At 44.0% G+C, this 26,890-nt stretch overlaps 1 protein-coding gene across 13 annotated transcripts in view; it reads right to left on the reverse strand.

Annotated features, from left to right (window-relative positions):
* Positions 1-383: 383 nt before the first annotated feature.
* The window catches only part of ptprdb (protein tyrosine phosphatase receptor type Db), a 62,272-nt gene continuing 35,765 nt past the window's right edge, over positions 384-26,890 (reverse strand). For 4 of the 13 annotated variants that reach the window (XM_071901798.2, XM_071901799.2, XM_071901811.2 and 1 more), the window contains 17 exons: positions 26,310-26,403; positions 24,002-24,226; positions 23,727-23,887; positions 21,768-21,779; positions 20,981-21,093; positions 20,159-20,256; positions 17,727-17,850; positions 15,514-15,689; positions 10,770-10,889; positions 10,151-10,305; positions 8,093-8,378; positions 4,942-5,120; positions 4,258-4,384; positions 3,412-3,537; positions 3,123-3,277; positions 2,212-2,347; positions 384-1,846 (listed from right to left, as the gene is read on the reverse strand). In XM_071901798.2, the coding sequence (XP_071757899.1) occupies positions 1,778-1,846; positions 2,212-2,347; positions 3,123-3,277; positions 3,412-3,537; positions 4,258-4,384; positions 4,942-5,120; positions 8,093-8,378; positions 10,151-10,305; positions 10,770-10,889; positions 15,514-15,689; positions 17,727-17,850; positions 20,159-20,256; positions 20,981-21,093; positions 21,768-21,779; positions 23,727-23,887; positions 24,002-24,226; positions 26,310-26,403 (2,356 nt within the window). In that variant the 3' untranslated portion in view covers positions 384-1,777. Of the gene's footprint in view, positions 1,847-2,211; positions 2,348-3,122; positions 3,278-3,411; positions 3,538-4,257; positions 4,385-4,941; positions 5,121-8,092; positions 8,379-10,150; positions 10,306-10,769; positions 10,890-15,513; positions 15,690-17,726; positions 17,851-20,158; positions 20,257-20,929; positions 21,094-21,767; positions 21,780-22,370; positions 22,374-23,726; positions 23,888-24,001; positions 24,227-26,309; positions 26,404-26,890 lie in introns of all 13 variants that reach the window. The other 9 variants (XM_071901812.2, XM_071901809.2, XM_071901804.2 and 6 more) reach the window with 5 other exon arrangements.

Consider the following 26,890-nt stretch of genomic DNA (forward strand, 5'->3'; position numbering starts at 1 on the left):
CTTCCCTACAAGGTCAGAGGTCATCCCTCTGGTTTTGGACACATTAAAACGGTGGCAGGTACCATATCAATCATAACATCCTTGTGTCTGGAAAAAAAATGATACACCATCATCATCATCGTCGTCATGGCATATAACTGCAGTTAGTGACTTGACACAAAAATATATAATAATACATCTACTTATTGCACACTGAATCAGACAGAGAGAAAAGTCATATAGGTGAGCATTCCAGTGAGAAAGATTATTTCACCCTCCCTCCCTCCCTCCATCCCTCCCTCCAATTTTCTACAACCCTTTCTCCCTCCCTGCTTGAGAAATCTTTGTGAAGCTTATTTGGACACATAAATAGTTGTTTTTTTTCATAGAACTATTTCGCTTTCTGTGCATACTCTGTTGTAGTTGTGGCTCGCTCTCAACCTGCGCGCAGAACTGCATGATGGGATGCGTCCTGGGGGGTGGGGGTGGGGGGGCTGTTTGGTAGCAGCAGGTTTCATACTGTACTGTGGTCCCTTCTGTGGTCCCTGGCAATTCAAAATGGCCGCCCTCAGGTCTCTGCCATGAGGTCGAGAGTCTTGTAATATCTGTGTGTGTGTGTGTGTGTGTGCGTGTGTGTGCGTGTGTTAAAAAGAGAGTGTTAGAAAGAGAAGAAGGGAATACAGGAGAGTGACACTCGATGGCGGTGTTGTTTGGAGAACCGTGAACGTTTTCACACTAGATCTGATTGTACACTTTAAAACAGTACCGTATCGCTTCAAAAAAAACAAAAAAACAACAACCTCGCGACAACTCAATGGAATACAAAAAGAAACATTTCGCGACCTTGCCTGCGTGTGGTCAGAGGGGAAAGAGTCACAAGTCAGTAAAAAAAAAAAAAAAAAAAAAAAAAAAAAAAAGAACAATGTGAAATAAGGAATACCCGGTTTTTAAAAAACAAGATAGTCACAGATCTATATTTTCTTCTAAAAAACTAAAGTAATGTTTTTATTTTGTGGTATGCTTTTTAAACCTCTCCCAAATTTCCCTTATCTTAAATTGTGAAGCATAAGGTTGAACTGGTGGTTTTTTTTATTACTGTATGGTAGAAATATCTCCTTTTTCATTCATCGGAAACGAGAGTCTGTTTCCACAACAAAAACACTTCTTGGTGTCTTTCTTTTTTTTTTTTGGGATGTGTGTCTTTCGTCTTTAATACTGTGTGCTCTGTGTTTCCAGCCTCCTGTTGGCAATGTCTGGTCCTCAAAGGTCCCTTGGCAGGTCACCAGGTCTCTCAGTCCACCAGGCTTCCGTAGGATGGATCTGTAGAGGTTTCTAGACAGTCTCGAGATAGAAAAATCTAAACTTCCCGTGATAGTTAAATACTGTAGCCGAGTCCCGTGTTTAGGTTGGTGATGCTACACTGGTGGTGGATGAGGTGAGTTCCGCACCCAAACAATGTAAAGCAATCTGGGTGCTCACAAAAGCACTGAAAACACATAAAATCTATATTTGATCAAGTATTTTGATTGGAACAGCGGTTGAAGTTGCTTCTTCAGACTGACCAATGGGTGAGTTTGGGCTGAGGGTGGAAGGAAAAACACCCTTGTCAAGCAGGTTGCTATGGCTCAGGTAGAGGTGCTCTTTCTGGGTACGGGAGAAGCCGATGGTCCCCTTTCACTCTGGATGTGGTGGCAAAGATCTCCAAAGACACCCTGCTCCCTGGTGCACTAATTGAGGCCACAGGTGACCAAAGAGAAGTGCACTAGGTAGGATGTGGTATCGGAGATGGCTGTTGGGTTTATGTTGCATAGTGGTCGAAGCTTCCCAGGTACTCCAGACTGGCCCGGTAGCAGAACTGGTACTGGTCCTGGAGGGAGACAGGACAATGACAAGTCCATGAGAGACGGAGGAGACACAGAAAGAGAAAGAGACTAGAAAACAGAGACACAGAAAGAGAAGGAGACTAGAAAACAGAGACAGACACAGAATGTGTGAGTGTTTCTGTCAGAGAGCGAAAGAGGAGACAGAAAGAGAAAGCAACTGAAACAGAGACAGACAGAATGTGTGAGTGAGTATTTACGTGAGAGAAAGAGGAGACAGAAAGAGAAAGCAAACAGACAGAGTGGGTGAGTGTTTGTGTGTGAGAGAGAGCGACAGAGTGTAAGTGCATGTGAGAGTGTGTGTGTGTGTGTGTGAGAGAGAGAGAGAGAAAAACACAGAAAGCCTGCTCACCTCTGTCTGAACGGTGGCAGGTCTCTGGGTGCGCAGCATCTTGACGGTCTGGAAGATGTCCACCACTCCCTCGTACCTCATCCTCTCCAGCACGATGCTGAGGGTGATGAACACCCCGGTCCTCCCTACTCCAGCGCTGGTGGTGCACAGGCGGGAACAGGAACATATTTAGAGCCTTAGCTGTAGCATTGGTGGTCAGGTTCACATTCAAATTCTTAAAGGACCACACTGACTTTTTGGGAGTTTGGCCCATTGGTCACCAATATGTGATGAGAGGATTGGCAGCGAAATAATCTGTGTCTCTGGTAGATAATGCTAAAGCGCTTTAGCATATGACTAGCATTATCCTAAAAGTGAGAAATTGTAGCAGCTGTAAGACTGGATGGTTAGTTAATTTTATTGATGTATCTAAACCTGCCAGGCTTGTTTAAGGGATTGGTAAAATAGACAAAAAATGTCCTTATTGGAACTACTTTCAATGGCAGAAAATCTCCAGTTAGCCACACAGCTTAAGTTTTTGTGCTGTTGATTCATAATGACTTCACTAATGATGAAGATTGAGACTTTGTTTTCAGAAGTTATGAATCTGCAGGCCATAGAATACCAACTTTGGATTACTAAAAGGTTTATCTTTATACTTTGGATAATGCTAATCGCCTACAGTTACTTAACATTCTGTATGCTAAAGCGTTAGCATGCACACAGACAGCTATCTACCAGAGACAGACATGATTTTGGTGCCAATCCTCTCTTCACATATTGGGTGAGGGGACCAATGAGCCAAACTCCCCAAAAAGTCAGTGTGGTCCTTTAACAGGCATGTACACAGAATGATGTGCTTGTCCTTGTTTATACTAGTGCAGTGACTCAGTGATCACAGCATGTTAGTTAGGGGGAAGGACAGCTCTTACCTGCAGTGCACAGTTATTGGCCCGTCCTGGCCAAACTGCTCTTTAGTTTTGTGCACCTGGCCAATGAAATCAATGAATCCCTCCCCTGACTTTGGCACTCCTTGCTCTGGCCAATCAGTGAACTGGAACTGACGAACTGTCCGTGATTGGCCATCCTGGGGGAATAGAACGTGTGACTTATTCTTTTGTTTTTCAATTCCAGAAATAATCAATGCAAAGGACTCTTCTCTCTCTCTCTCTCTCTCTCTCTCACACACACACACACACACACACACACACGATGACTTACCCTGGCGTCGGTGACTTTGAACTCTCTGAGGATGTACTGGGGCATGTTGTACTCGGCCATGGGGTCCACCACAAAGTACTGGTACCTGGCTGAGCGCTCTGCAGGCCAGTACTGGTGACACTTCTCCTGCAGGGGGACAGCGCACACACTCCGTTAACACCTCCGACAGATTAAATGTGCGGGGGGAACAATGCCTGGCCACTTAGTCATGAAAGTGTCATACTGACTTGTTAATTTTGCTATCCAGATGTAGTCAGCCTCATGCCAGATGAAATATGAGGCTCATTAGACATAACTCATATCACTGTCTCTCTGGCTTGCTCACTCTCTCGCTGTGCTCTGTGCTATACTGTATCATATGCAATGATACTGTTAGAATACATTTATAGTAGAGATTATGTTGTAATTAGGGTTAAACCAATATTTATCTGGCTGATATTGGCCTTTTAATAAAAATGGGATATCGTCCAGTCAGTGTTGTCTACTGTCGATATGATGGAGGTGAGGTTGTGATTTTTCTCAACGGTATCTGGGGTGTCAGTCTATAAAACCTGCAATGAAACCTGCATCGTCCTTCCTTAAGAAGCTGCAACCCACATAAAGTAATTTCATTAGATATTGAATACTGACACAAAATATCAGCTATCACCAGCTTCGATCCAAAAATATCAATATTGGTATCGGCCTTAAAAATCCATATTGGTGTGCTTACAGTGTGCTTACTTCTGTCCAGCGGTCTGCTGTAGCACATATTCCTAACACCTAAGGTTCAGTTCCCAGTGGGGCCATTCATACTAACAGGTACGCCCTAAAAGTATGACGACTATGGTGCATGTGTGTCCGTACCCGTCCCATTTCTCTCAGTTTGGTTAGCATGACTACGATGGTAGAGTTGTGTTCCCATAGCATCCTCCAGTAGTCCTCTGTGGTCTCAGCCAGTGGGCCTTGGGTTGCTATGTAGGCCTTCTGCTGCCTACACACACACACACACACACACACACACACGGTTTATCCATATCAATGTATCTTCCAGAGTACGCAGTAAAGTCACATTCATGTGAAACATTTTGACAATTTATTCTGCTTGAGTACACATAACAGAATATTAAAATGTTTGATGTCATACATTAAGGCCACTAATGAGTGTGGCAAGCACTGCATAATCCACCTATCTCAAAGTTGACTATGGTAATAGTAGCTGAGAGGGAGTTATTATTTACCGTAATTAAGGGTACAATGGTTATGTAATAGGTATGAACAGCAGCTGGGTACATTTGGCAGCATCAAAGTGTATTATGCCTTTTTATACACCAGTGGTAGTTATCAATGGATGTGTACTGACTGAAAAGTTTTCTTCAAAATTATGTACTTAACAAAACAGGAGAAAACAAGAAATATTGCGAAGCAGCTGGTTACCTGGGAAGCTTTGACCAATCAGATTGTATGAATTACATCTCCATATACAAATGAAAATTAAACAGGAACACACAAAAACAATTGTGAACATGTTCAAATAACGTTTTTGCTGACCTGTATCCATCGATGAAGCTGGCGTTGATATAGTCGGATCCCTCCACCCCTCTGATTGGCTGCAGACAGACACGTGTCGTCTCGTACGGCATGATGTTCACCAGCCGGTTCTTGAACTTGTTACATGGCAGGTTGGCGCTCACAAACCGTGATGTGTGGGCCTTGGCACTGGCCAGACGCTAGGATGGGGAAGAAATAAAAAGATATATATTATGATATTGACCGACATGATGTGGTAGGCCTTAGTACTTGTGAGAGCAGACAATACAGGAAGGAAGGAAGGAAGGAAGGAAGGAAGGAAGGAAGGGAGGGAGGAAGGAAGGAAGGAAAGAAGGAAGGAAGGGGATGGGAAAGGAAGGTGTGATATAGATAAAAAGTAGTTCAGACAAACTCATGAACATTTAAATATGGACCTTGGATTTTGATGTAACCAAGACTTTCTGTGTGTGTGTTATTGAGATGAACATTCCTTGAACTCATTCAAATGTATTTAGCACAAGACTTGGTTTTTCTCAGACATACTGGACAAGAGACAACTAGACAATCCACTTGACTGGGCAGACCTCAGGGTATTTATCCAAATGACTGAGACGTCTTCAATTGAATAAATGGAGGCAGAAGGGAAGGGGCTGGAAGGAGGGAAGGGGTAGAGAACAGTGGGGGAAATAGGGAGAATAGGGCAGCAGAGGGGATTGAAGGAGGGAGTATAATAAGCTGAACGAAAGGAGGAAGAGGAAACTGGAAGGGGGTGGGGGGGTGGGGGGGTGAGAGGGGGGCACAGGAAACCACAAGGCCCCACGCTGTCTCAACGCACATATGTGAACTGCAGTTGATCCTGCATCAGCGAAACCCCCCCCCCCCCCCCCAGAACACACACATTCATATCCATACATGCAGACAGACAGACAGACACGCGCGCATACACTCTCTTGCACATAACACCCTCTGACCATCGGTTGACACGGGTTACAGAGAAAGACAGAACAACACAGGATAGGCGGGGGGAAACCGCAGACTCCGGGGGAACAATGGGGTCTCACGAACCAAGCCGAGACCAGCGGCGGCTACCGGAGCGCTGTGGGAGAAACAAGAGTCCCTTATTTTCTTACAGACAGACCGAGCTGGAAAATCCCACACTAACCACAAGTTCGCCAGTTCATTTGGGTACTCTGAATCCAGTATCCAATGTCAACAATAGTAATTCTTCATGTCATTTGGTTTGAATTTTATTTCGGTCTTATCAAGAAAGTCTGGCACACACAAACTCGTTCATTGTTTCGATACACGTCGTTCTTCTCGTCATCTGTTACACTTGGATAACATCATGCCCTGTTGGCAACCTCTTTGAACTCGACAAGTGAACTTTCTCTACAAGGAAACAATAACATGTGTCCTAATAGAGTGTTGGGTTGCCAAAAGCTGCCAGAACGGCTTCACTTCTTCTCGTCACACACACACGCTTCAACTTTCTGTAACTCCGTTGGAGGGACGCAACACCGCTCTATGAGAAATTCCATCCTTTGGTGTTTTGTTGATGTTGGTGGAAAGTGCCGTTTCGGATGGCGCTCCAGAATGTCCCATAAGTGTTCAATTGAGACAAGATCTGGTGGCGGAGACAACCCTGGCATATGGTTTACATCAACGTAAGGCTGAACAAACAGTTCAGTGAGCACTCGGGGCATTGTCATTCTGGAGGAGACCGCTTCCATTAGGATAGGAATGCTGTAGCATGGGATGAAGGTGATTGCTTAGAATGGCTTTGTGTTTACCTTGCCCTCTGAACGTCTCAGCAAACACAAACCAGGCCAGGAAAATGTAGGTCACCTGCTTTCAATATATATCTTTAACTCAATCTCTATTTAACCAGCCGGGTCAGTTGAGAACAAATTCGTATTTACAATGACGGCCTGGCAAGAGGCAAATATCAATGTAAAAAAAACCCCCAAAAAAACCCAGAAGAAAATGAAAAATAAACACACTTTGATCCTTTATTTACTTGCACTTGCCTGTGTATTCATGCCTACCTTCAATGGTCTCCCTGTGAATCCTGAACAGCTCCCTAAAACCCTTCAAAACGCCCAAGTGACCTTTCCCCGAGCCTTTATAAATTGCAACTTTCTGGCCTATATTACTTTGCCCTTACAGTTTTATGATGCATATGCCCTTAGAACTTTCAGAACTACAGTGCTATCTAAAACGCTCAGCAGAACCCTCTTACCTTGAACTCAAAGGGCCAATCCTTTAATCCCCTAGAATCCACCCATCCATCCATCCTGACTATATGAATCTTACAGTGGGACTGGAACTTCAAGAACCTCTAAGAACCATGAATAAAACAGCAGGTGATTATCAAGGCCAAGAATTCCGAGTTGATCCTTGTGTCCTTGTGGAGAACGTTCTTCCCAAGTTGTGTTGGAGAGACCAAGCTTCTCAAGAATGTCAGTACAGAGAACATCTCTCCAGTCTGAGATGTTCTCTGTTGTCGTCATGCAAGCAGTTAAGACAAACAGATGTTCAGGTGTCCTGCTGTTTCAACTGGCTCTGTACTGTAGACTATGATGCTGTGTACTTGTGTCAACTTGTTTGGACGAAATGTGTCGTTCTCGCAATGAATCTTAGGGCTTCTTGTTCGTTCTTGTCAGCCATTTCACTATCTGATGCTTCCTTGATATTTAGTGGTCCTTGGGCCATTAGATATTTAGCCTAATTCGCCTGTGACTTTCCAGAGTCTATATATTCTGATGCTACATTGGTTTTTAACAGTGGGTCGAGAACTTTTGGACTTTTACAACCTCACAGAAGTTTCTGAGGATCTCTCCTCACCTTGACCTGTAGTTCCAAGCCTGTGACGTTCTAGATACCATACATTCTGGCCCTATACTCTCTTTAGGGTGGCCTAGTGGTTAGAAAGACCATCCTTTGACCCTGATTCACCCTGCTGAAGTGCTCCTCCATGAGCAAGACACTGAATCCCTACCAGCTCCAGGGACGCTGTTCTGAAGCTGACCCTCCACAAAGGTGAATTTCCCTGTGGAGATCAATAACGTTTCACATTATCACATTATCATCATCTAATTGGTTTCTACCGGTGGGTCTAGAACCTTTGATACTTTCAAAACCCTTCGGGGACCCTCAGTGGAACCTCCCTCACCTTGAACTCCAGCTCCATGCCGGTGACGTTCTCTCCCGGTTCAATCTGCGTCAGCCTCTGGATGTAGGAGTACAGGTTCCTGGCGGGGACCTCGGTGTTCCCGCAGGCCACGGCCTCCAGCAGGGCGTCGTGGATGAAGACGTACTGGTCCTCCGTCTGGACCATGTAGTTCCTCTGGGAGCGCATCAGCGTCACATGGCCGTAGATGTCGATGGTCTTCTCGTGCTTGATGCGCTCCGTCATGGCGTCAATCACGATGAAGCAGCCTGTGCGGCCCACTCCGGCGCTGAGGCAAAATGGGAAGGAAAAGGGGGGGCAGAAATTGTAATGTGAGCTTCTCATATAACCTGGGGTATGCATTATTGAACAAATACTATTCTTGTGTGTGTGTGTGTGTGTGAGTGTGTGAGTGTGTGTGTGTGTGTGTGGGTGTTGTGTGTGTCTTACAACCAAGATTTGGTACAAATGCTAATCTAGCCCTGTTGCAATCTGCAAAAGCACTGAGACGAGATATTACAATAATCCTATACCTATTGTGCCTAAACCAACTAAGTAGCATAAAGACGCCAGCCAGCAATATTTTGAACAAAGGACATAATAATTGACATTAGCGATGAGTCAGCAACACCGTCTCGCTGGCATTAGGAAGATGTCCTCTCCTATCGACACACAATCCAGAAATATAATACATTTTGCTGCCCACCCAAACACTTCACATTTTTGCTGTGCTGGTACCTAAATGGTGGAACACCCTGACCAAGCAGGTTTCTGCAAGTGAATAAAAACCTCTTTATATGGTTAAATTAATATCAGTGTGTATGTGTGTGTGTGTATGTGCGCTCACGGGTGTGTGTTGTTCAGGTGGAATGAGATTCAGTCCACTGAGTGATATAGAGGCTGGTAGATATGTTAAGGCACATTATGATGGAGCCTTGCCGGGTTAATTTAATTTGACTGATAATCCTGTTAGATACTCCATCTGACTGCTAGGAAGATTAGGAAGATCTCCTCTCCTGTCAACCTTTACTCCCCCCCAGCTCCCATCTCTCTGCCTCTTCCATCCTCTCTCTAAGCCCCCGACGAACACTCTCACACTCAGCCACATCGCTTTTTCACTCTCACATTTGCAAGAGTGCTTTTTTTTTTTTTTAGACTCCATTTTCTCTCCCCCTTTTCCTTTTCTTTAATTCATCATTTCTATTTGCCACATCCTGGATTTGACCTCACCTTCTCTCCCATTCTGCACGTACCTCCTCCTCTAACTCCCTGTCTCTTACCGACTCCCCCTCTCAATCATTGTCTCAATCCCTTCGATTCCCTACCCTCTCTTCCTCCACATCCATACCTCACTAATTCTCTTGCTCTATAGTGTCTGTTCCATATTCCCTCTCCTTCCCTCTATCTTCTTCCCTTCTGTCCCTGGAGGAGAGCAGACAGCGGCTCCATTCCAGCTCCTGGGGCTCAGTGTGCCAGGATTGTAATGACAAGTTTCCAGAATCTTCCTCCAACCAACGCATCAGCCTCCTGCTGCTCAGACTGCAGCTCATTTGAATATAAACTTGTGAACCCAGATCTACCACCCGCTTAAACGGTAAATAGTCAACAGTTAAAGCTACTTATGGAAAATGGGGTCGGTGCAGTGGCTGCTGTTGTTGTAAAACCTAAGCGGTGATGGAGGTTGTTTAGGGAGGAATGTGAGTGTCTAAGCCAGTGAGAATGGTTTTGGGGTTTGCATAATGGCAGGTCAATCTCATTTCAGTTCAGGACCAATGGTTTGATACGGGAGTTCTTGGACTCACGGCGAGTTTCAGTTTCAGGGACTCTAAGGTTTATGAAAATTACATTGCCAAGTAAAACCCAAAATAACATAAGTGTTTTCGTGCATGCACACGAACACACACAATCAAGGACCAAATCTTTTTTTTCCAATCAGGGAGCACATTGGATTGTCTTCCTTGATAATTTGAAGAAAATATTACGCAGTGAACTATGAGAATTGTCTAAACTAAACCAAAAAAAGAACATGAATGAGGTGCGAACATATACACAGACACACACCTGCAGTGGACAACCATGGGTCCTGCGTCTGGAGGGTTGCAGGCCTTGACCCTGCGCAGGAAGGCCAGGAAGGGGGTGGGGTGTTCGGGCACCCCATGGTCCGGCCAGGCCGTGAACTGGAACTGACGAACCTCGCGCTTCTCATTGGAGCCACTCTGGAGGAGGAGACAGACAGAGTGTTAAAAGGCTGTTCGCTTGGCCACATATTGATCATACAGTATGTACATATATGCGACCACATGCCACGAACCCATTTAACTTTACAGGGGATCCATTTGACCTCAGATACAGTTTGATCATAATGCACTTTTTCGAGTCAATAAATAATAACTCAAAATAATTTATTGGCCCCTATTATGTAGAATACCAGTTTAAACCTCCATTTAAACCTCTCAATAACGATAAAAAACAAAAAATATCTTGACAATGTGCCTATTTCCCATGTTGGTTCACATTTATGAGTAATTGCACATGCATGCCAGACAACAACATGGACACAGACGCAAAAACACAGACTAATATCCATAAATAGCTGGACAGATTGATGCACACACACATACACACACACACACACACACATCACACTGCCGCCCACTCTGCCGCACACACGCCATGCTACCTTGTAGAGGGCGAAGGTCCTGACAGAGTAGGTGGCCAGCTCCACTGTGTCCAGCAGAGTGACCTGGATCAGGCCGTAGGTCTCCGTGCCCCGCGTCGGCCAGTACTGATCGCACTTCACCTACAGAGGAGGAGGGGAGAGGCTGTGAGAGATGCAGAGCAGTTTCTGTATGTGTGCGTGTGCGCATGTGTGTGTGTGTGAGAGTGAAAGAGAGAGAGAGAGAGAAAGGGTTGACTTGGGTGCGTGTGCACGTGTGCACGTGTACAAAGGCCAAAACCGAGGGAAGTGTTGAAGCAGATTTGTGAGACAGTGGTATGGTCAAAAAAAGCGTGCATATAGAGGCAACCCTGCAGGTGAAAGGTGTTTTGTGTGTGCCAGAGTCCGTGTGTGTGAGAGAGAGAGAGAGGGAGAGAGCGAGAGAGAGAGAGAGAGAGAGAGAGAGAGAGAGAGAGAGAGAGAGAGAGAGTTCTAGGTACCTGAGTTGTTTCAAACGCTATCAATCATATGACAAGAAAGGAAAGTGCCATAGGATCCGACACAGAGCTCTCAAAGGCCAATTAATACCTAATGTTCATTCCTCACATATTTGATGCTGTACGTTGCCCTATATTCCAACCCCACAAATCCCTGCAAAACTGCACACAGCACACCAAATCCCAGCATGCTTAACCACCGCGATGCACTGAATTCCCCCCGCATCAAGCAGACATATTTGTAGTTCTTTAGCTCAGCCTCAGAGACCACAGAGGAGAGGGGGGAAAAATCCCAGTGGAGAGGAAGGGGGAGGAGGGCCTTGGCAGAATCAGGCCAAACCAAACGTTATGTGCTGATCCCTCCAGTCCTCACATCAAAGACAGCAGGGAGCTCAGCTCAGGCTCGCTCTGCATTCCACTGCTCCAGACTGGGGATTATGCGTTTTGGCCCGGGACGTTCGGGCTGTAATTACAGCTTTTCAACTGTCGTTTTCCCATCAGGCCTTGAGACACTGTGGGGCTAGTGGGGACTGGAATGGTTGTCCACGTAGGGGGGCCAGACCACTGCCTGAGACTCAACGGGATCGCAGCAAATGCCTGGTGTGAAGAATATAGTATGCATTGATATATCGGCTAACAGCATAAGTTGGCCTCGGCCTTGTGTGGTTTGATTGAGAAGAAGCGTATTGGTTTGAGTTCCACACTGGGACCATGTACTTATCATCTGTGTTTAGAATGGGTAAATGCATAATGACATAATGTGAAGTAGTGTTAAATGAGATTAAATAATTTTCTCCAATATAAAGCCCACTACCTTCACATACATTAGAGGTAGTGGGCTGATGGATAAAGAACTTAGGGCAGCACTCCAATGTAATGTTGTCATTGTTGTGCAGTGTTATAGCTGTGAAGAATTATATTCATCATTGAATTGGGAGAATGTAGCTCAGCTGGCATTCATAAAGCAGAGATTCATCATTTTATGAGACAGCAGTCTACTGGTTACGGTTACAGTAGGTGTTCTGCAAAGCATTGTATCCTTTGAATGGAAGCTATTGTAGAAGTTCTCCACCCTGTACTGAACCTGCATTGAGACTGCAGGATTTTCCATACAATTCCTCACGATGACGCAGCAAGCATGTAAAAAGAGGTATTTCTACAATGGCTACATCTATACTGTATAGCCACAAGAGAGAGAAAGAGAAAGACAGTTGACGGTGTGATCATGCAAACTGTGGACACTAACGTGCCCTGTTTCTGAACTGGTGTGGTTACAATGAAAACCATTTCAGACCAAGTTAACTGTAAGTGCCTTGCGGTGAGTTGAAAACAATTCAGCATTCTCACTCAACGCACTGGCTTTTGTACAGAACGAAAAGGGAGTAAAGCAGAAAAAAGGCACTGAATAGGGAGAGAGGTAAGGAGAAAACCATGTGAGGAGAGGTTGCGTTTCACAAGGGATTAGCAAAGGAGAGAAAGAGAGGTCTTGCCTTAGAGAAGAAATAAGAGGGCATCTGAGGGTCAAACAGACACAACAGAGACAGTTGGAAAAGTTGGAAAAGAGACAGAGCTTTAACACAAAGCACAGGTTATTAGGAAAAGGAGCACAGATGAGAGGAAAGGATAATTTTCTGTACAGGGCTCTAGACATAATTGGTTAGCACTTAATCATGATTCATACCTCAAGCAATATTTGTTCATTTTATTCTGACATGACATTCTCATTACATTGAATATTTACTCAAGCGCATATTCTGTTAACTATAGCAAAATGCCTTGGAGCAAAAAGATTTTCTAATTCATTACCACCCCCCAGTTAAGCTATACTTGTAATTCCCCGGTCTCCCTCACTATCCTATCCTGTTCTATTTGATCCCACTGATCTATTCTACTCATCAGTGCTGCTCTCTCCTGCCCCATCCTACACCCTTCTGACTTCCCCCAGTCTCATCAGTGCTGTCTCTGTCCTGTCCCCTCCTGTTCCCCCCTCTCTTAGCCATGACTCCTTTTAGCTTGGTCAACATCATGTTGATGTTGGCTGCGGTTTAGTTTATGCAGTACATCCTGACCTATCCTGTCCAGTCCTGTTCTGTCCTCTTCCATCCCATTCCTTCTTGTCCTGTTGAATTCAACTGGACCCGTCCTGTCCCACCACATCCATCCCAACCTAATTTGTTCTGTTTTGTTCTGTCCTACCCTATCCTACTCAACTCTACTCAGCTAACCCTACACTAACATCCTACCCTACCCTACTCTACCCCACTAACCCTATTCTACTGTACACTTCCCTACTCTATCCTACCCTACTAAGTCCACCCTACCTTACATACCCTTTCCTTCTTTATTTTACCCTACGCTACCCCTCTAACCCTGCCATATACTACCCTACTCTACCATACTCCATCTTATCCTACCTTTGCCTTCCCTATCCTTCCCTACCCTACTCTACCCTATCCTACTCTACTGTACGATAGCCTATCCAATCCTACCCTATCCTACCATACCCAATCTTACCCTCCACTGCACTACTCTATCCTATCCTACAGCACCCTATCCTACTCTACCTGACTTTATCCTACCCTACCCAAACATACCCTACTCTATCCTACCCTACCCTACTCTATGCTAACCTACACCATCCTACCGTACTCTATTCTATCCTACTCTATCTTATTCTATTCTACAGTACCCTGTCTAACGCTACCTAACTTTGTCCTACACTACGTTACTCTATCCTACTGTCATACTTTGTCCTACCCTACTCTATTCCACCCTAACCTACTAGATCCTACCCTACCCTACTCTATGCTACCCTACACTATCCTACCCTATCCTAGTCTTTCCTAATGTATTCTACTCTACACTACCCTACCCTACCCTACTCTGTCCTACCCTATCCTATTCTCTTCTACTCTGCAGTACCTTAGTACTCTGTCCTAGAGTACCCTATACTACCCTACTCTATCCTATCCTATCCTACTTTGTCCTACCACAGGGTTTTTCCTGCATCAAGATTTTTTTTGGCGGCTGCCTAAGCGTAATTAGTGAGCGCCAAAGCTGCTAGAATGGAAAAATGTTCATTTGGTGCAGTTAAATGTGATTTAGAAGCGTTTTTCCCATGTTTTGTTTTTGGTTGTTATAGGGTACAACCATGATGATGATGAGCACTGTTGTGCCCACTCTCGCTATACAGAAGAATTCAGCAAGATGTGCGAAACTACTGCTTGAAAAAGAGATGCAAGCGACAGAATTGATAAAGAGCAGACTCCAAACGCCAAATAATGTTCTTACTCCAAGAAGAAATGCTATTTATCAGCTAACTGGTAGGCAACATTTCCTAAACACCTGCAGAGCCTGTGTGTGTGTGTGTGTGTGTGTGTGTGTGTGTGTGTGTGTGTGCGTGTGTGTGTGTGTGCGTGTGTGTGTGTGGTGGGTGGGTGGATGTGTGAGAGAGAGAGAGTGACTGGTGAGTCAACAACCTCTAACAGTTGGTAGGCTCAGGTGTGAATTATTAGTCTGTAATTTGTATCCAGGGTTACAACACTAAATGCAAACAACCAAATATTTATCCAAACTTGGTATTTTCCATCTCTTAATGTTGTGAAATGTTTAAAGATATACAGACGTACTTCATATTCTATATTGCCTTATGGTAGAATGTGTATTTCTGTTACTAGTATGTTTTGGTTCCTTTCAGGCAATTGTTCAGAACTGAAAAGCCCATTAAATCACATAAAAATTGCTGCAAAAATGTAATCATACAGTTAATCAACAAACACTTAAATCAATAGCATACAGTCAAAATTATTAAGAAATTGTTTTATGCATTTAATTGAATGTTTATTTTTTTATCTTTTGTCAACCACCTGCTAACTATTTTCCTATAATCAGCTAAATACGATCAAGCCACTTCTGCATTGAAAATCAGTTGGTGGTCCCAAATAACAAGGGTCCAAGTTCATGCATATAGAGTGTTGATTGATTGCATTCGCTGGCCCACACAAGCCTTTTTCTGAGCCAGGAAAAACCCTGTTAACCCTACACTATCCTACCCTATCCTATTCCATGCTACCTTATATGGTGAGAGTCTTACCAACACCCAGTCCTCACCCTATCCCAAACAGACCGATCTTATCCTACTTCTTGCTGTCCTGTCCAATTCTAATTTATCATCATGATAGCGTTGGCTGTGTGCTGCTCCTATCCTGTGCTACCTGTCCTGTTCCAATCTTCCCCCTTCCCCCATCTCATTCCGTCCCCCCCTGTCTTACCCGTGACTTCTCCTCCAGCTTGGTCATCATGATGATGTTGGCTGTGTGCTGTTCCCAGACCAGCCTCCAGAAGTCACAGAAGGTCTCGGGCAGGGAGCCCTGCGTGGCGATGTAGGCGTTCTGACGGCGGTAGCCATCGATGTAGTTGGCGTTGATGTAGTCGCTGCCCGGGACACCTGCAGCGTCAGGAGGGAGCGGAGGTTAGGGAGGGTGGAGGGCAAGAAAGAAGAGTGGAAGGTGAAGGGGAGAATGAATTGTGAGGGGGTGAATTGAATTGAATGCGACATTACGGCTGTATGTCTCTGCACTAATCACACAAACACATTTCCCTGTGCAATTTACTTTGCAGATGAACCTGATTCTTCGTATTCTGATTCACAGTAAAATCATCTATATGGATTATTTCAAATCTATTACCATGAAAGCAGGTTTATGTCCCAGTAATAAAGGGTGAGGATCATTTGAGGTCGGGCTCGGGAGCTTAATGTTTTCACAGGGCCCAGTGTCCTTTGGTGTTGGATTGTTCAGCCGTCTTGTTTTATAATACATGCTAAGACGATCATGGGCCTAATCTGAATATACTCTGGATGTGTCGCTTTGAATGGCAATATGACTGTAAGGCCGTCTCTGTGTAAGACTCGGCTGACACTGCTTGTCCTGGAAGGGATTGTGTGTGTGTGTGTGTGTGTGTGTGTGTGTGTGTGTGTATACACGCGTGTGTGTGTGAGTGTCTGTGTGTGTTTGATTTAGGATCAGTCCTGCTCATCTGGGGCCTAATACCATAATCCCAAAAATCACTGAGTCACAGCTCAAACACGTACACATACACCCAAACACCCAAACACACACACACATGCATACATACACACACATACACACGCATACGCTCAGAGTTCAGCCATGACCTGATTCTGCCGAAGTGGGACACAAACCACTCTTGAGTCTTCTGAGGACAGTTTACATTTAAGAGATAGAAAAGTCAATGTACAAACAGAAGAATCACACGAAGAAGAAACTCTTTCTCCTCTAGCGGCTCATTTTACTCGCACAGCTACAACTCAGCCCCATACAATCCTAAAACCCCAACTCCTAAAACCCCAACTGACCATCACACACACACACACGGTTAAATGACAGAGGAGTATGGGATGTTTATACATCTTATGTTAAATGGGGTGGGGACAGACGGTAAGGAGAGCTTCTAACATATGTTTATCAGCCCCAGTCTTTAAAAGACAGCTTGACTGAAAGCTTTGATGTGTTGCAACTTAATTGCAAGGGAGTACAGTCGAGGCACCGTGCAGTTAGTAGATAAAACAAATACACACACACACACACACACAAGATGAGTTCCCATCATTTGGTGGCTACACAGGCTTGGCAGTGAGAGTGTGTGCATGAATGTGTGTGTGCAAGAGAGTGGGAGCAAAAGTGCATGTGCATTTGTGTGTTTGATCTTTAGTGTATGTATGCTGCACTTTATAAGTGTGTGTGTGTGTGCCCCTAAGTGTGTTTGGACATGCTCAAGTGTATATGTGTTTTCTGAGCTGAAAGAAAGACAGACAGCCAGGGCTCCAGGACAGGAGGGGGTGGAAGGGCTGCTCACACATGCTCTGCCCAGATAAGGCTCATCTGTTCGGGCTTGGCCTCCCACTGCCTCCCTCTCTCCACATCGGAGCTGCCAGTTTCTCTGCCTCAGGTCTTTCTCAGCTGAGGTGGGTGAGCGCGCTTCAAAATGCACACTGAGAGCAGGACTGGGAAACACGCCGCTTTCTCTCCTCATTTTAGACCAGCCAGAAGGAGCCAATCCAGTGTGAGGGGCGTACCATGAAAATATATCAGCGTGTAAATAAAGTGTGAGCATTTACCTCCACAGACTTTTGCATTAGAATGGCCAAGTGAGGGACCATAGCAATTCTGTGACTGGGTCCCACAATGGGTGGAAACAGCAGCTCGAAATGCTGCGTAACCACTGCAGGCACTACTGACTTTACAAATTAGAACTTGGAAACACTGAAATAATAAATGTTTTTGCAGCTAATCTATCTGATGCAGGCACAGCACTTTGTCGTACAGCAACCGGCCATGAAACACATCTTTGGACTGTTAATATCCCATTCTTCATAGCAGCAGCTGTTTTGAGATGGCTCATCACACACTTACACACACACACACACACACACACACACACACACACACGCTGAGTGTCTTACCTTCGATGCTGGAGAGTATGACCCTGGAGTGGTCGTAGGCGATGACGTTTGCGTAGCGGTTCTTTGGCTTGTTGACCTCCAAGTTGGAGTTCTCCCATGTGAACTGTTGACCAGGGTCGACGGACTACAAGACACAAAGGTCAAAGGTCAATGGAATACACCGCACAGAGGCCAAAGACCAAAGATCAACAGACTATAAATGCTAAAAATAACCTTGCAGGGTTATTATAGTTTTAGCATTCTGGGTAGTTTTGGATGGTGTTTGCATGTTTTAGTTTTCATTCTTTTCATTTTTCAGAAATGTTCAGTTTTGGTTTAGTTTTTTATTAAAGCTTACCTATTTTGTACACATACTAACAAAGTAAATGTCTTGATGGCCATAGTATTCATTGCTAGATGTGTAAGGACAACTCTTTTTTGTTTTAAATGCTGCCTTAAAATGATCATGAAATGTGAATATGAGTGAGTGAAAGAAAAAATCTGTCAAAAAAACTGAGAACCAAAAACGTACCACTTTTAGTGTTGTAAGTACTGCTGCTTTACGTACTGTCTAATTCTCCAGTACTGTTCTCAACATTACGGCAGAGATAAAATGTTACCACTTGAAACTGAGACAGATGTAGCCTGGCATGGATGTTATTAGCTCTTAAAATCTGCCCCAGAGTCACTGCAGAAATTGCTCCCTAAAAAGTCAAGCACTGGACAATACCATAGATCTGAGCTTACAGGCCTTGTTCAGTCTTGTTGTAGCAAAACAACAAAATTAGAAACCAGACAGAAATTGCTAATTAACAAGGCAGTATTAAACTGAACCACAATTTGGGCAAATACCATATCCTATTTTAAGAAAGCACAATCACGGAGGGACTTTTTGCCTTCAACAGAAAGCCTGGCTAGCAGGGCAAGATGATAAAAACGTGATAAATTCCTTTGGGAGAGAAAGGATGGTTGTGTTAGACCAACACATTAAGTTCCTGGAGGGTAATTACAGTGTAACCAGTGCTGTTAGCCGGGAGAGGCAGACATGAGGTCATTATGGGGCTGTCAATGGAGAGGGACGGAGAGGGAGAAAGCCAGAGCAATTTAGCAATTCTGAATATTTTACGACACATAATTATGGTTAGGTTGGGGAAAAAATGGACAGGAATGGGACTGGATGAGTGCACGTGTCTGTGTGTGTGTGTGTGTGTGTGTACTGCTTTCTGTTCGCTGCCCCGCCATCATGTGTGTCTGATTATTACACCGCAATCATTTCTGGCCTCTCTCTCTCTCTCTCTCTCTCCCTCTCTCTCTCTCTCCCTCCCTCCCTCGATCCCTCCTCCATCCATCTCTCTCACTCCCTCGTTAAGGGTTCAGCACTGAACAAAGCACACAGTCATGCAGAGAGAATGTGTGGCTCGACAGAGTGGTTCCAACTCGCACCACAATTACATACGGCTTCTCCCCCCCCCCCCTTTATTCTCTCTCCCATTGCTTTCTCCCTAAAACATCCTTACTCTATTTTCCTACTCTCTGCATAATGCGTCTCTCTCTCTCTCTCTGTATACGCATCTCTGTCGCACACAACCTCCGTCTCTCCCTCTCTTCTGGTAGCCAATTAGAGCCTTATGTCTCGCCCGTATATTCTTTACCCAGAGGCCGCTGGTCTAAACAGATTTTTGCAGTGGGAGAAAAAAAAAAAATCATTTTCTACCCCTTTAATAGCTCTCTGTGGAGCTCATTGTAATGGTAGCACTGTTTGCTACACAGCACTGCATGTTGGAAAATATTTCTACTGATGTTTTGTTTTGGTAGAGCTATTTAGCTCCACAGTTCAGCACACCGTGTTCTGGCACATCGTTATCTCCGAGCAGATGTGTTTTTTCTTCTTCCCTGTTTCGCATTAAATACGCTGCAAGTTTAAGGAAACTAATCAAAAAGCGGAAAACACTTACTTCCTCTATCTCTTGGTAACTCTCCGTCTCTCCCTCTTTATTTCTATCTCCGTTTCTGCTCTACGATTCTCTTTCTCCACCAGAGCGTAGAAACGAGGGCTTGATAACCATCTGGCTGTAAGCAAACTCTCTTTGAGCTTGCAATTTCAATTTCCCTGACTGGGAGTCTTCATTCAATAGAGACACTCCTACATTTGCAGCGATAAGGACATGACAGTAGAGAGGGGAAGAGAGTCGAAAATGCGCTTTATCTTGTATCCGTCTACGAAGACAAATCAAAATACAGCTTAACTAAACTGAACTTGCACACAGATCGAAACCTCAAGCTTCAGACTTGTTCGGGGCCCCCGATCTACAACGCGTCAGTCAGCCGTCGAAATTGAAATTGGAACAAAAAGGAGGAGCCAACAACGATCACGGCTGGAGAAACCTCATCAGAAGCCGGATGCATTTCTCGAGTTTAAAGATTTTCCGGGAAAGATAAATCTGCAGTCCTACCTCATACTCTTGAGAGAACTTGAGATTGTCGTTTGCCTTCAGGCGCTCAATGTGATCTGCCAGCTCGGAGATGGGGACGGGCGGGTGACTCGCCATGCCTGCCGAGCACAGAAATAGAAGAAAGGGGCCATTTTTGATACACGTACAACTAAACCGCTTTGGAGGGAAACGTTAAGAGTTAGGATTCTCAGAGGAGGTGTTGTTTAGTGTTCTGTCCATGGTCAGCAGAGGAAGCAAATGGAAAAGTGTTTTTTTTTTGTTAAGTGACCGTTTTCTCTCCAGGCAGACAGAAGGAACAATGTGCGTGTTCTGAAAGTTACTGAGGCACAATAACATGTCCTCAGAGTATATGCACATTGCTGGTGTGGGTAAAAAAAGACTGTGACACAGGCGGTTAAAAATTCAGCATGAAAAAAAAAACTAAAAAAAAATTGGGATGTTTAAACACGTATTTTGTGATTCCAGAAGTGTTTTGATGTGAGGTTACGTTGTCATTCGGAGCAGCTTTATCCTAAATGGGATGAAATGTTAGTTAGCCTGATAGCCTGGCAGTGTGAAGAAGAGATCGAAACAGAGAGAAGAAAGAAAGAAAGAAAGAAAGAAAGAAATGTGGTAGAATCTGATAGAAGAGAGGATGTAGGACCAACTAACTTGACAAACGGCGATAACCGCGGTACACTGATACACGGTAGGCTGAAAAGGGAAACAACATCGACAGTCTGATCAGTGCAAAGACAACTACAGTAATATTTAGGAAATCAAACCACCAACTACATACCGTGTGTGTGTGTATGTGTGTGTGTGTGTGTGTATGTAGTCTACCTGGAGTCTGGAAGTTGATTCTGCGGAGCTCCACAGGATCAGTGGGATGGTGGGAGGACATGGCTTTGCTACAGGGAAAACTGCCCTTCCTGCCTTCAGCCTCAGCTCTTTTCCTGGAGGAACACAACAGCACACACCCGTTACACCTCTCCACACACCTGATGACAGCCATGCATGGAGGAGTTATGGATGCATTGTTTCAGTCAAAGAATGAGCGTTATATACAGTAGATCAGTGATTCTCAACCTTTTTCATATCAAGGACCCCTAATTTAGTACAGATTAGAGCCACGGACCCATTTGATTTTTGTCTCTCTGATCCAAAACTGAGAATATTTTTATTGTCAGATATGATTTTGTCCAGAATTCGATAACTATCTATATTGTAGGTAGAGAGATAACAATGAAACTATGACCAAAATAGTCTATAAATAAATTCTTCTACATCTCTAATTTAAGATTAATTAATTAATTAATTTGTTAACTTCTTGTAAATTAAGTAATGCTGAAGTTTAACAAATCATCAATTTGCTGTGGACCCTCTGGAACCCCCTCAAGGACCCCTGGTGGTCCCCAGACCCCACGTTGAGAACCACTGCAGTAGACTACCATGCAGTCTTCAAAGACATATGAGAGCAACGCTAAGTCTATTGGGATCTATTATCTATCTATTATGGTATTAGCTTTAGAAAGGCATTACTGGCAAAGGCGTTTGAGTGAATGCTTAGCTAAGCTATTGTACAGCCCCTGCAGGGCAGAGGGGATGATAATAGGTAGAGTTTGTTTACCTGTCAGGTTTGCTGGATCCAAACAGAGATCGGAGCAGATAGAAGAAGAGACGAACATGAATAACATTAATGGCCAATCACAAAAGCATCAGAGATAAAAGCAAGTGCTAAGTCTTTCATTCTATTTCTCTCAGTCAAATTAATCCAGCGGTCCTCAATTCCGGTCCTGGAGGGCCGCTGTCTGGCAGACTTTTGTTCCTCCCTGATAGCTAACGAGGCACACCTGGGGCCAGATGTATAAATGATGCGTCCACACAAAAAGAACGCATACGCCACTTTCAGCACAGAAATTGGTATTTATAAAAAAAGACCGTGCCGGAGTATGCTTTATATCGTGTGTACACAGACTTTTATGAGTCAGCTGAGCTAAGTGGGATGCAGCAATATGTCAAACGGAAGGAATTTGGGTGACATTTTATTTGAAGCCTTAATCTTTTCAGCACTCCACAGCAGCCTATTAGGTCTCAATAGAGTTGCATGTAATGTAACATTTATAGATGTGTGCGTTAACATCCTTTTTTCTAGAACGAGCAAATAGGTTGTTACATAAATTGTACAGGAATGTGGGAATAAGAATAACACACGCTGGATCATAAATTAGACCTACTCATGTGTTATCAATCGATAGGCTATTATGGCTCACAATATACAGTAGTTGTGTGTAGGTCTGTCTCTACCTACCAGGTGAGGCTCATTAACTATCAGGGAGGAAGAAAAACCTGCAGGACACCGGCCCTCGAGGAACAGAATTGAGTGCCTAGGAATTAATCAATCATTTATATTTAAAGGTACACTATGTAAGATTTGCGCAAAATAGCACCCCCTATAGGCGGAAAGATGAATGACGAATCTCAATCAAAACAAATTCAAAACCCCGTTTCCAAACAGCGCTGCATTCACACTCCCCCTCACCAAGTGAAAAAAAATCAATCAATTCTCCAACGGTTCAACAATGACAACACAAGTCAGTTAGAAGTAGTATATTTATGATAGGACCTGCAGAAATTACTCATGACCTTGTGGCATGACTTCTACAATAACGTTCTATAATAACAGAGCTAAAAGTGAAACAGTAATGGCATGGGTCACACTGTAGGCTATGACACATCAAAACAGACCACACTGAGCGATTAATGATGTGTGTTAGCAAGGCTTTTGGCAAAAGACCAGATTATTATCATAAATAGAGCTGATGGGCAAAGATGTTATCTCTCCTCTATGCGCTGTGTTAGGTAACCTTGCTCTCTGTACATATATTTAGAGAACAGAACACAGAAGACAGGCGACGATTCCGAATTTCTCAGTGAACCGATGAGCTAAACTTAGCCACAGTTAGCATAACAGACGAACAGATGATAACGATAGCGGTATCCCTGACCCTAGTGCTGCATATAATGGAAACACACAACAAACCAACTGTGCTTTGCTTTTATCAGGCTCTGCCCTGCACTGCTCTGCACAGCCTGGTTCTGACAAATGGACCCGAGGTATTAGATCTAGTTAGCAGGACTCGACTAGCTTCCCCGAAAGCAACAGTCCAGATAACAAATGCACTGTAAATTGGAGAAAAACAGCCAACTCATCAACAACAATACCAATGTATATTCTTGTTTATGACCTTGCTCTAACAAAGGCAATGTGGGAGGCATACTGTGCAGCTGTTTTTGGGGTGGCAGAGCTGCTTGAGCCTGGACAGTTATAAGGGGTGGGAGGGGCTCCAGCTATAGGGGAGGAGCTTATTTACAGCCTGTAAAAAATACTCTGAGCTGAATACAGCAGACAACAACAAAACAAATGGAGAATGAATAGATTAGAAGTTCATCCCTCCACCCTCTCTTTTGATTTACTGAGAAGACTGTAGGCTAGATCAGAATGAAAATCTTACATAGAGTGCCTTTAAATTATTTTTCTCTTTGAAAAATTATGCTTCCCACCTTGCCTCCATCATCCTGTCCTTACCTCTTGAAGAGGAGAATGGCGATGACGATGCAGACGATGAAGATGACGGCCAGTACAGGCCCCACCACCCACAGCAGCCCCTCCTCCTCGTCCACAATTGGCTGAGGGTCCACATCCGATGAGGTCACGGGGTCAGAATAGGGGCTAGTGGCGTACATGGTCTAGAGGAAGACAAGGATAGGTTACACGAGGTAAATCAAGTATTCAGAGGCTCTGTGTATGTGTGTGTGTGTGTGTGTGTACATGCATGTGTGTGTGTGTGTGTCCGCACTCACATTCTCAGACAGGTCCAGCAGCGCGAGCACGAAGAACACGTACTCCTGTCCGTTCTGCAGCGGACGGTTGCGGAAGTCGCCGTAGTTTCGGCCGTCGCCTAGCGTGAACTCCAGGGGGAGGGTCTTAAAGTGAGCGGTGACGTAGGCCCTGGGATCCGATTGGCCGGCCTGTCTGCGTACGCGGAGGGCCCGGCTGACGCTGGTCCTGTTGATCTCTTTCAGGAGCTGGAGGGGAAGGGAACGGAAGGGGAGGATGGAGAGGGATGAAGGGAGGACGGAGGGAATGAAAAGAGAAAGGTAGCAGAGAGGGGAGGGAGAGACAGCGGTGGGATAGAGAGGAAAAGAGAGGGAGAGAGAGAGAGAGAGAGAGGGACAGAGAAAGGGGGGAAAGGAGAGAGGGGACAGTGGGTCATCATCCTAATGTATGCAAAGTTCAAACAAAGTGCAACATCAAAGGTCTAACTCTAGAAAGGTCAAAAGTGAAATGAAGTTGTCTAATATTGTAAAAGCAATGTGCTCATCCTTCCTCAACTTTTCATATATAAATTCCTGAGTTTGCACAATTCCAAAAAATGGACTTCACTAAATAAAGACAGCTTTGACAGTTTTCTCCACACAAAAACCCTCATTAGTGCCGGAACAATGGGCTATAGAGCGTTTGTACCCAAGTGTGAATGTCTCTATCAACAACTGAATGGCCGCCACATTTATCCATTGAGACAGTGAGCGCCATAAAAACTCTACTGAAACTAATCTCCCACATATTATTGTGCCTTCAGAACAGTGTAATGAAGGTGATGAAGTCTTTAGAATAAGGGGGAGGTGGAATTAGACAGGAAAGCACCGTTTGGATTGAGCAGACAGACAATGGGTGACCAGGTACACTACCTTCACAGGATATTCTCACAGATACAACAGCTTCGACTCATTATACAAGGACAAACACTGCCAGTGGGCTCAACACTTTTCTTTGTCTGTGTGACTTAATGTTGACACACATTGTGCTCCCATCAATCCAGGGAAGAAGACACAGTGTCTGGGTGTCTGGACAGATACACCAGGAATAAGGTGATGGACCACTGCAGCAAATCCAACCCTCCAACACAAGCCTTCGAAACTGTGTGTGTGTGTGTGTGTGTGTGTGGGTCTGAGGAATAATGCAAGAGTTCATTATGATTGTTTTTTTTAAACATTTAGTTAATATCAATCATTTAACTTATTGCCTATTCGTGTTTTGTGTTTTTTTGCGCTCTTTATTGATTTTACAGCATATGGTTTCATAACATATGAGGCTGCAGTGGATGCAGCAGAGTATGTATCATGCACAATATACTGTATGTCATAATTCAAACTGAGCCTGATTAAACAACACTCAGACTATTGAAATTGTCATGAAATTGCCTTTATCTGATTTTCTTTATCGAGGTAAGGTCAAAATCAGAGTGAGCATAATCCAGTTAACACCTAGATTTCTGCCCAATCTTTCAATTTATTGGGGCATGTAAACACCTTAGAGCCCATTCACATCTAGAACAATAACAATAAAGATAACTATAAACTATAATGATACATTGTTGCTCAAGCATTCACACTACAATGATGTCTGTGATCAGTTCCTCAGCAGAGAAAGCCATCACACCCCCTTCTTTTTCAGAACTTTAATTTGATTGGTTGAAAATGTTTCAGCATTGTCTCTGTATCCACAAAATCGCTCTGAGATTGATGAAATGATTCCATGTCAACCGGGTTATTCGAGAAATCAAATTACTTGGAAGCATGTAAACACTGGAATCGAAATATTGCCTCAAGCTGATTACTCCCAGTAAATGGGTTATTGGTGCGCATGTAAACATACTCATTATCTGATCCGTATGGCCGGGACTCTGTTTACTCTCATTGTTCTATATGTTTTACTGATCTGTGTCAATTGTTCGTTTTTATTTTCCTTGCTTGTGTAGCACTTTGTAACTTTGTTTTTGAAAAGTGCTGTATAAATAAAGTATTATTATTGTTATTACACCCTTTCATTATAGTAGGCATCTATTTGCATATCTGTATCATATTTTATACTGTCATCATTTTCATCCTCACCCACACTACAATAAACCTCATCTAATTTACTTCAGCCTTTTTTTTTTATTATTATTCATACTTTACTACTTTCCATTAACTACAGCCATTTAGTCATCATCATCATCATCATCATCATCATCATCATCATCATCATCATCATCATCATCACTATTCTCTTCCTTTACCATTTATTAGCCACTTATTGGTATCATGACCAATCTGCTGCATGTCTCACCTCATCCAGGTTCATCTGGTCAGGCTCCTCCCAGGGATTCAGGAACTTCCCTCCTCTCTGCTTCTTCAGCGGCACCACCACCACATAGTAACCCCTAACAACACAACACACACTGGGGTGAAGACTAAGGAAATATGCCACAGTCTGGACACTTGAATTGTTTCGTTATTTCAGTCTCTGGAGGAAAATCAGTCAATCGAAATCAGACAACTGAGGTTCTACTTTAAAGATTGCCTATGGAGAATTATGTCATTAATATATTTGCTGTATAACAGTTGTGATGCCACAATCTAACGCTTGAAAAAGAGCGAGGCTGTTGCTGTTAGGACAGGTAGGTGACATGTGTTTGAAGCCAAGTGCAAAAAAAAAAAATCAGAGTGGGGGAGTTTTTCAGTAGTGGTCAGACCACAAGCACCGAATTTAGAGGAATACACAGAGTTTTTGGGAGTGTGGCCCGTTATTCAGCATATCTGTCAAGTGACATAGACATAGACAGCAAAATCATCCATGTGTCCCCAGTAGATCATTCGCTCCGGTGCTCCAAGAGGCAACTAGCATTATTTCAAAAGTGAGAAAATGAG

This window comes from Centroberyx gerrardi, chromosome 3 (genome assembly GCF_048128805.1).
Source record: "Centroberyx gerrardi isolate f3 chromosome 3, fCenGer3.hap1.cur.20231027, whole genome shotgun sequence".
Taxonomy (NCBI): domain Eukaryota; kingdom Metazoa; phylum Chordata; class Actinopteri; order Beryciformes; family Berycidae; genus Centroberyx; species Centroberyx gerrardi.